The sequence below is a fragment of the Podarcis melisellensis genome (assembly GCF_964234715.1).
Source record: "Podarcis melisellensis genome assembly, chromosome: 2".
NCBI classification, from domain to species: Eukaryota; Metazoa; Chordata; class Lepidosauria; order Squamata; family Lacertidae; genus Podarcis; species Podarcis melisellensis.
The window spans coordinates 81,072,184-81,082,872 of record NC_138529.1 but is presented as its reverse complement, the minus strand read 5'-3'; the positions used below and the strand labels follow the sequence as shown (position 1 = coordinate 81,082,872).

Genomic DNA, 10,689 nt, shown 5'->3' with positions numbered 1-10,689 from the left:
TGAGGGATGGACTGAGGATAAGGGGAGTGCAGTGCACTTCCTTGTCATGGTCAGACCATTATCTGGTTAAGATTGGATGGACAATGGCAATTCTCCCCTGTAAGGGTGGTGGGCCTATTTAGGTGCCCTCAGAGATTGATGGAACCTAATGAGTTTCTGCATACTCTGGGAAGTCTTCCAATGGAGAAAGCTGAAGATCCTGTTGAATTCCTGTTCTCATTATGGAAAAGCAAGATAAAATGGGCAGCTGATGCAATCCTATATGGCATTGTAGAGCCTGAGGAGCCTCTTGGTATTTTGAGGAGCTCTGGAATATGAAACAAACTGGGTGTGGATTAGAACAGAAGTGGCACGTCTTGCTTGGAAGCAGGGTGGATTTGATTTGAATCAAATAGATTTAAATCACTAGTCAGTAAGACTTGATTTAAATCATTTTAATTTTTTTACAGATATACTCATTTTTGCTGGTATAATCTTAATATTTACAACCAGATGAAGATTTCATTTTTGGAATAATACATTTTCTACATTGACAGATAATTATGAAATTATTGTGAGGTTTAATAAGTTAACTGTTTATATTTGGACAACTTTTCTGCTGTACTTTATTGGAAGGAGAAAATTAATCATTTCCTTAAGAACAATTTAAACAATTTATAGCATATGTGTCCATGTTTGTTAACTCATGTGGTTAAACATTTTTTTTAAAAAAATAACCTTAGACTGAGTTTTAGCACACATGAAAAACTTAAAACAAATCCTTATTTCGTGATGAATAGCATTTGGACTATAATATAACTTAAATAGAAAACAATCTTTAGAAAGATTTCCCCCTAAAAGTCCAATTTAAATTTTAAAAAATCCACCTGAACACCTGTTGGAGCACATAATCGTGCCTATTATGTGGCAGTGCAGGGTGCCAAAAATGGTCACTTCACAGCTTGCATTGCATCCTTTGGTAGCCAGGTGGCGGAGTTATTTCGGATGTCCAGAGACTATTGACACCTTCTGTGGGGGAAGGACCTTGTGGGCTTTCAGAGACCTATTTTGACCAACTGCCTACAACTTTGAAGATTGATAAAGTCACTCAATTTAAGAGTGCTCTTGACTTCACCCTTTTTGCTGCTCTAGCTGTGCAGTGCCACTATGAAGGGTGTGTTGTGGAACCAGTTTCTGCTAATGCAATCATCTGATGTAGACAGGGTGCTGGTGATAATATGACCACATGCCCTCTTGACCCCTCTCCCCCCTGGCTTATTAAATCTGAGAGAAGGGAGGTGACTGGATGGGTCCAGAGCATGGTTAAAATTTCATTGGATGAGGGATGGGGCCCACTACCTTGGGAAGAAACTGTGGTGTGGCTGCTCCTAAAGAAACTGACTCTTGACCCATTGTGCTGGAACAATCATCAGCCAGTTGCAAATATTCACTTTTGGTGGAAGATGGCAGAGAGGATTGTGGTGGGGCAACTGCAGGCATCTTAAATTATGCAGATTGTTTAGATCCATTCAAGTCTTGGTTCAGGCCTGACTGTGGGACTTGAGTTGGCTTAGGTCACCTTGATGGAAGATCTTTGCAGAGCATGGACAGGAGAGCAACCTTGCTCCTGCTGCTTGATCTCTTATGTTGTCCTCCTGGACCAGCTCTGAGGAATGGGAGAGTGCTTTTCAGCTCCCTGGCAGTTAAGTTATGGGGTGCTACAGGACACTATTTTATTTCTGATGCTATTTTATATCTATATGGAGCAGCCATTAAGAGTTTTTGGGGTGAGGTGCCGTCACTATGCAGATGGTATCCAGCTCTATTTCTCCATAACATCTGAATCTGAAGAAGCCATGCAGTCCCTAGGGTGCTTGAATGCAGTGGTAAGATGGATGACAAAAAGCAAACCTAGCTTGAATCATAGCAAGCTGGAGGCACTGGATAAGTAGTTCCCATGTCTGAGAAATGGATAAATTGCCTACCCTGGATGGGGTTCTGCCCCTGAAGGAGCAGGTTTGTGGGTGCTTCTAGATTTAGCTCGTTTCATTGGAGGCTCGGGTAGCGTCAACAGCTAGAAGCACATTTTACCAACTGCAGCTGTTGTGATAGCTACAACTGTTGCTGGATGGGGGAAACTTGGCTACAGTGGCTCATGCATAGATTACTGGATTACTACAATACACTACTTGAGGCTTCCCTTGAGTTTGATGCAGAATGCATATAACACATTTGCTCAGGGATCTGCACTAGTTGCTGATTTGTTACCACTGTACTCTAAATAAATACTTTTGTTCAGACAGGTTTCCTGGAAATGTGTGTTTTTAAATTGTTTTAACTTATTGTTGATTTTCGTTTTTAAAAATGTTTTAAATACTTGTTTTCAACTGTTTTTACGAATAATTTTATTGTTTTATTCTCTTTGTAAACCTATTTAAACTTTTTTCATCTAAGCACGGTTTAGTTTTTAGAAATAAAATAAGGAATGTTCTTGCTTGAACAGAGAACAAGTTGACTGTGAAAGCACCCTAGTAAGAGTATTCTAGTAAGTATACTCTTACTAGGAATTACATACAAGAGACGAAAGAGGAGAAGTCAATACAAAACAAGACACAGTGCAGTAGTTTAGATGCTGCCTCTGTATTTGGGAAAATACAATTGCAAGCATTGCAATGGTAGTAAATAAATGTTTGGTAGTGTTTGGCAATCTTGTGTTTCTTCACAAATGGCAGCAATGGGATTTTTAGCTTTGTTGGATTTCATAGAATGAAATGGGATTCAGAGACCTCTAAAATCTAACTTGGCTTTGCAGGCAGACACAAATAATCTCTCACATGCTAAGAAATAAATCTTATTTATTTGTTTATTTGCTTGCTTGCTACTAGTTTACTGATCAAAGCAGAATACATTAAATACTCTGCTTTTTCCTTTATCCTACCCAAATAGACATGGTGGGTGAAATCCATTCATGGTAGATAAGGGGAAGTGACTGTTGCCGATTTCCCCTTCTTCACAAATCAGTTGCAGATTGTTGGTTAACCTTTCAGAACAAGGTAGAAGGTAGTGTGGGATCAGAAACCCTAGCCTGAGTAATCCATATTGTTTGCTTTGTAAATCTCTCAAGAGTTGACTCATAATTTTGTGAGTAACTTTTAATAACTGATAACACTTTAAATAGTCTTTATTGAAAAGTCTGTGTTTCACTGGCTGGATCTACAGTAATCTTCTAAACATTATAAAATATAGTGTTCCATCATGTTTAATGGCAGTTTCCCTTTGCCAGTGGCTCTCTGCTCTGTACCGCCCTCTGGTGTCACATTTCAATAATGCATTTTAAATGTTATAAATGACGAGAGTAGTCCCACCCACTATTGTTAAAATAGAACTGTAAAGATTTGAAGGAAAGCATGTTGAATACTGATCAGATTGTGCATGGTGACTTAGAAGGGCAGGGGTTATTTGTGTTTGTGAAGTAAAAAGTTACAGATATTAACTTAAGTAAAAAAGCAAGTCCTAAAATATTTTTTTGAATATAAATATTTTCTTTGGAAGTTGGATTTTAGCACCAGATAATGTATCATGCCAAATTTAAGTCTTTTTACTAGCATTTCTTTCTTGTATATTTCTCATGTCGTTAATCACTAGGATGGGTTTGGGGCTAATAAAGGAAATGACTGGATTGTGTGCATACTCCCTTCTCTTTTGCCTTGTGCAAAAAGTGTCAAGGGAGTGGTTAAAACTACCCCTCACCTAAACATTAGGAAGAACTTCCTGACAGTAAGAGCTGTTCGACAGTGGAATTTGCTGCCAAGGAATGTGGTGGAGTCTCCTTCTTTGGAGGTCTTTAAGCAGAGGCTTGACAACCATATTTCAGGAGTGCTCTGATGGTGTTTCCTGCTTGGCAGGGGGTTGGACTCGATGGCCCTTGTGGTCTCTTCCAACTCTATGATTCAGGTTCATTCCTGGTAGGGGATTCAATAAGAAACGCAACTAAGGACTCCAGCAAAACAATACCCTTCATTAACTTTACTGCAGCAAAGGACCGTCCCATAAGTACTAGTCTTTTACATACAGCTTGCACCATACTAAGTACGTAACTGGTTCCACGTTGTCCATTCCACGTCAGCCATGACAGGACATCATGTTCTGGTCAAGATGTCCCCTATAGGTCATCTTACTATAATAGACTAACCTTTGATCAGAACAGTAACATGCTTGTGGAACAAGCAGATTCCACAAACATATTTTACAGCTTCTTTCTCCTTGTCTTCTAATACACATAGTCTAATAATAATAAAGGCCTTTATATGTCATACACATTAACACATTCCAGTTATGGATAAATACATTCCTATGTGTAATGAATTACCTTACTGACATCCTTAATATCTTTTACTGTTATATTAGCCTTATTTATTTTCCATTTCCATGTCTTTCACTATGTTATCTATTATTCTTTGCCAACCTTAATTAATTGCCAACTATGATTACACAAGGTTCATATTTGAGAGCTTGGGTCATTGATGTTCTAATACAGGTCAAGCTGACAAGGTAAGTTAGCATCCTTTGGTCAGTACAGTAAACAGACACCAGTTTTCTCTGATACATCAAAAAGAATTAATATTTTTTGGTCAGTACAGTAAACAGACACCAGTTTTCTCTGATACATCAAAAAGACAATTAATATTTAACAACTAAATCAACAAATAAAGCTTTCCATTATTTCTCTTTCTAAATTAGGCACAAAGTTCAGGCTGGCTGTAATTGTCAGGCCTGCAATACTTTCTTGCATTTTGAAGCCTAAGGTTTTGGGCTGCAGGAGGCAAATCCTCAGTTTCCCTTCACAAAGGGGAAACTTGCCACCTGGGAGGCAGTCCTGCTCTTTCTGTCAAGCAGAGCTCTTCTCAGTCTAATGGCTAAAGGGAGAGAAGGAATTGAAAGCATACAGTTAAAAGGGTTTCCCAGTGTTTCACCTGTTGAAACAGTGTATTTAGACAGGAGATTGAAGCTGATTTTTGTCCCACTGCTCTCTTAGGAATTGATGTTTTGTTAACTTGCATGACAGTTAAACATAAGGCTCCCCAATAATGTTAATGATTTACAAAAGTTTTCCTTCTGTGAAAAACTCACAAGTCAGTGGGAAACTGGCTCAGAGATAAGTGTACTGTATTGTTTGCTTATCAATTGTGTGAAAAATGATGTGTTTAACCCCCCCCATTCCTCCTTTTATGGAATGTCTAGTTGAAGAGGCTTTTGAGTGTTTCATTTACATTCTGCAAATTTGTTCGAAAGTTTCTAGTGCAGTATATATATTCCAGTGTTTCCCAACCGGTGTTCCGCGGCACACTAGTGTGCCGCGAGACGTTGCCTGGTGTGCCGTGGGAGGGAGGCGGGTGAGTCGGGCGGCGAGAGGCGGGGCGGCGGCGAGGAGAGGCCGCCCAGCGCGGGGCTCTCGCCGTCTGCCTTCCTGGCTGCCTGCGTGGCGCTGACGTCACGGGGCTGTAACGTGCCCCACATAGGCACACGCGGGGCGGCGAGCGAGCTCCCTCCCACATCCCATCGCCGGCTCTGCACCAGGCGATAGAGCTCGGCGAAGTCGCCGCGCTGGAAGGCCAGCAGCGCGCGTGCCTTGGCCAGGCTCTCGCCCGCCTGCGCCTCCAGGTACGGCGCCTCGGCGTCGGGCGGCAGCGAGCCCAGGAAGCGGCCCAGCCGGCCGGGGTCGCCCGCCTGCAGCAGCGCCTCGCACCCGCACGAGACCTGCTCCGCCGAGAAGCGCGGCGAGCGCGGAGGATTGGGCGCGGCGGAGGCCAGCCCCGCGCTTGGAGAGGGCGCAGCAGCCGTCGCCAAACCCGATCCTCCTCCTCCTGCTCCGCCGCCATCCTCTGGCTCTCGGCCGGGAGGAGCCTGCGGCGACGGGGCAGGCGCCGAAGTTGGCAGAAGTTGGCGCGCCTCCTCGGCAGCGCCTTCGTCCTCCTCCTCCTGCCTCTGCTCTCCTCCGGCCGGGGGGCTCGGCTGGGCCCGCGGGGAAGGAGGCCATGTTCGCGGCGCGCGGGATCGCGGCCCCCCTCGCCCGCCTCCGGCCCGCTCCCCTCCCCCTGCGCGCTGCCCTAGCCATGCGGGTCTCCTCCCCCTGCGCCGCCATCCCCTTTCCACATCCTAGGAGCCGCGGTCCGCCTACCGCCCCCGGGCCGCGGCGCGGCTCCCAGCCCGGGCTGGCCTCCGCCTCCTGGGACGCGCGCCCACCCCCGCGGCCCCCCAAACTTCGGAGCAACTCTCCAGACGCTTCTCCCCCGCCTCGGTCTCCCTCCTTTCCACTTCTCTTCCCCCCTTCCTTCCCTCTTTCTTTCTCTTTCTCTCCCACCCGCCTTTCCTTCTATTAACTTTCCTTTCCCCTCCCTTCGTCCTTCCTACTTTTACTCCTGGGCTCCTCCCCCCTTTGCGCAGCCACAAATCAATCTCTCTCTCTTTCCCCCCCTCTCTCTCTTCTTTGCTCAGACGCAAAAAAGCGCCGCTTTTTGGAAATCCGGACTGCTGTCCCCACTGAAACGATACTTTAAAAAAGGAAGAACCCACTGGCTCTTATTTCTGTTTAAAGCAGTAGATCCCGAACTCTTTTGGCCCACTGCCCCCTTGGTTGCACATCCCCCAGTGTCCCCTATGCTTACTCTATAGAAAGCATTACAGGGGTTAACGCGGCTCGCTAAGGAAGATATTAATAGAATTCTGCATTTGGGGGGAGACCCTAACAGTCATCTACCATTACCTTCTATGCTGTTACTATTTTTTTATTTTTTTTTACATAAGTAAAAAGTGACCTTTCCCCATCTGGCATGGTGGTGTGCCTCGAGATTTTTTTCATGAAACAAGTGTGCCTTTGCCCAAAAAAGGTTGGGAAACACTGATATATTCTATATAATAAAGTCCATCCCGTGCCTTTCTATACTGTACAATATTTATTACATTGAATTCCCATATAATTTTTACCTATTTGGTGCTTAATGTATTTTAACCAGTACTGTCAATCTAACCTATTGACAAAAGTCTGCATTCCTCACATTAAGCAATGTAGGAGGCAAACCTTGTTATTATTATTTTTTAAATAACAGAACAACTGTTAACTTTGTGGATATTGACATTGCGAGAAGTTAGGGTGTCCAGAACTTGCTTGGTTGCATTCAGTTGGTTGTAGCAACTGTTAACATGTTGTAGCGAATGGAATAGGTCACACTGTGTCCTTGGTTGTGGGGCGCATGTGTATAGTGCCCATGATTGCTTCTCTGAGTTGCAAATATGTATATGGGTCCAAAAAGATTAGAGACATGCTTTGCTCCAGTATTACTGCTGCATTTCTGTTGCAGGAACAGATGCTTCGCTAGTGCCTGGTGTGACTGAATAAGGGCACCAGCTGTGTCCTTAGATCAGTTTGAGGACTCTTAAGTCTAAGTGAGCTGCTGTTCTGGCCTAAGAGGGCATAGGACTAGATTTTAAAATTGTGGGAAAGCCGAACGGAAGTGAATGCTTCCGTTTTGAATGCACCTCGGAGGTTGAATGACTTCTGAGGCGCGTTTCTCCATTTTCTGAATGGAATTTGCTGACCGCCCATTGCGCCTCAGTTTTCGAACATTTCGGAAGTCGAATGGTCTTCCGAAACGGATTAAATTCAACAACCGAGGTACCACTGTACTGAATTTTTTTCTTGGCATTTTATCAAATGCAGTTTGACCGAATTCATTGCTGTTGATGGCATAGATATTTACTCTTACTGCTTCATGAATAATAAGTAATGACTCTTCCTATATAGGCTTGAAATCTCGAGAAGAATTACTGGCTTGTCTACCACCAAAGGATGCTTCTGAAGATGACCCCCGTATAAAAAAAAGAAAAAGTTCTGATCATCAGTTTGAATACTCTGCATTTACAGACACAAAGAGGGGAAGAATAGAAGAGGGAGTACATACACGTGAAGAGAATTTTGAAGATCGGTGTGAACTTGAGACAGAACACTTTTTGCCAAATAAGCACTCCATAACTGGAATAATAGAAACAGCAATATTGGAAGAATACAATCTCTTTACCAAAAAGATTCAGAAGATTTTGAAGCAGAAGAATATCATGTATGTCAGTGCAATACCCAGACCTGTCCTTTCAGCCCAGGAGAAGGTAATAAGACTTTCTGAATATATATGCTTACAGGCATCAGATATTGCTGTCCAGGAATACATAGAGAACCTGAGTGAACAGCTCAGCAATGTTGTTGCATCGTCATCTTCGTATGCTATCCACAGTGCCCCGTTTACTAGAAGTCCTGGACCAGTAAGCGATTCAGTTACTGACACTGGATTACATTTGCCACCAGAAGAGCCAGTAGCTCTTCCAAGTGGTTTTGACATGGAGCGGTTTCCAGAACCACCATGTAACAAATTGGAGGAAGATTCAAGCATTAATGAGCAGAATCATTTAGCGTTCTTGGACACAGGAAAAAAACAGAGTTCCGGGAGCACCAACATAGAAGTGAAGTCACCAGCTAATCCAAACGTGTCTACTGCTGACCCTGGGCACCATCCGGATAGGATTCCAGCATCTACAGATAACCTTGCAACCCCGCCTGACATCAGTGCTATGATAAACCAGATATCATTTGAGGACGGCTTTTTCAAACGCATCTTCAAAATTATTAAAGATGTCCAAAAAAATGTTGTGAAATTCTACATTCATGAAAAACAAGAGAATGCACTTTGTAAAGAAATAAAAGTATGTATATTTCCCATATGTTTCTTTATCATAATATTTTAGGAGATAACATTTATGCTTTCTTCTTCTTGTAACCACATTGGGATTATACTCAAGGGGCCATATAAAACTATAGTGATTTTTTAAAATACTCAAGCCAATATTATTTCATATGAGCATAGTAGCAGCATAGGTAATAGGGTTGGGTCCAGGCTGTCATTCTCATAGAAGACCTGTTGAAATAAATGTTAGACTGTCTTAAATCCCATTAATTTCAACAGGTATAGTCTTAAGTGTGACTTAATCTGGATCAGGGCCGTCTAATACATGACCCTTAAGGCCTTTTTTGGTAGCCCTTGGCAACTCTTGTGCTGCCTTCCCAAAGCTGGGTAAGTGAGGACCTGGGATTTGGAAAGGAGGCTTCTGACAATGTCCTAGAGTCCTCCCATCTCCTCCCCCAAAGTCTGGTTAGCAATTTCCCAGCTTGGGGATGGAGGTGGGAGGGTCTAGGACCATGCCAGAACGTAGCGGCGGGGGGGGGGCAGCAAAACCAAAGTAATGAACATTTGTAGTTAAAACAGCTGATAAATGGTTTCCTTTTTATACAGATTTAAGGCATGGTACATTTTTCTTGACTCTTCCTATGCAAAGAATGGTGCAAGCCTGGAAAATGCTTATTGATAATATAATGATTAATATAACAATTAAATTCTGTATATAACAAGCATGCCATTTTAGTAAAGTCTTGTACCTACCTGTTTAGCAGTACGTTTCTTAGTTACTAATTGTATTGTTCACTGGAGGTTTTAAATGAAATGTGTTGGTTTAACACCTGTGCTTGCTGGTTTTAGGCATATCTTACTAAATTAGGTAATACAGAGTGCCATCCTGAGCAATTCTTGAGAGGGAGAACCGATGTGGATAAATTGCTTATAATCATTCAAAATGAAGATATTCACAGTATAATTCATAAGGTATGTAAAATTCACAATCGGTACATTTAGGTGGAGTTCAATAATTCATTGTTGCTCTGGGCACATCCAAATGCCTTAATTAGTGATAATTAATTCATTTATTGGCATGCATATGATACAATATAGTCACAAAAGCAGGGAAAAGCAGTAGCCAACATATATTGTGTCTTAATTAAATCTCATTATACTGTTATATTATTCTAACCACATACCTTCTTTGAATAGATACCATGTTTAGTAGCTTTGAAGAGGCTTCCATGTGTCAGTTTTGCTGGTGTTGACAGTTTGGATGATTTGAAAAATTATACCTCCAATGATTTATTTGTTTCTGGTGGCATCCTTGTCTCTGATGAATCTGTTCTCAATCCAGAGTCTGTCACAGTTGGTAAGATATTTTTTTTAATGTTGTCAGTGGCAGGGTTTCAAAAATATTTTCATATTCCTAATTTACCGATGTGATTTCTAGGTGCCTGAGTAGCAAAGCACCAGTTTGAGATTCCTTTTAAAAATTTAAACTGTCATTAGCTTTTATTATTATTATTATTATTATTATTATTATTATTATTATTATTATTACAAAATATTGCTGTGGAATTGTGTTTAGGGTAGGATTTCTTATGTTGCTAAAAAAAATGTTAGTGGTGAAAGCCTTGCTCAGCTACATACGTAGCGTGACGTTCAAAGTCACCTGCTTGCATAATTAGTCTTCTTCTCTTCCTCCCCTGTGAGGCCCCAAAATCTGCTCTAGAGGGGTGTTGTTTCCTCTGTTGGATTATGATGAGGTAAAGGGAAGCCTTTCCTCTCTTCCCAAATGGAAATCCATTGTGCAATCAGGTGGACATCATTGGATATCACTTAGAAGCTGTGATAACTGCCTCAAATCCTAAGTGCTGTACAGAAGTAAAATCAAAACAGTCCCTTACTCACGGGCATGCATGTTGCTTGGTTTAACCATACTGTAGTGTGATATCTATATTAGTGCTAACTGTTATTACCATTGCTGAAT

At 42.2% G+C, this 10,689-nt stretch overlaps 1 protein-coding gene across 7 annotated transcripts in view; it reads left to right on the top strand.

Moving 5' to 3' along the window:
* Positions 1 to 10,689, top strand: part of TASOR (transcription activation suppressor) — a 71,296-nt gene that overhangs the window by 36,910 nt on the left and 23,697 nt on the right. For all 7 annotated transcript variants that reach the window (XR_014165502.1, XR_014165503.1, XR_014165504.1 and 4 more), the window contains 3 exons: positions 7,781 to 8,730; positions 9,561 to 9,683; positions 9,909 to 10,068. Coding sequence is in view for 4 of the 7 variants with exons in the window: in XM_081899984.1 (XP_081756110.1) it covers positions 7,781 to 8,730; positions 9,561 to 9,683; positions 9,909 to 10,068 (1,233 nt within the window). In the remaining 3 variants the exon portion in view is untranslated. The remainder of the gene's footprint in view (positions 1 to 7,780; positions 8,731 to 9,560; positions 9,684 to 9,908; positions 10,069 to 10,689) is intronic.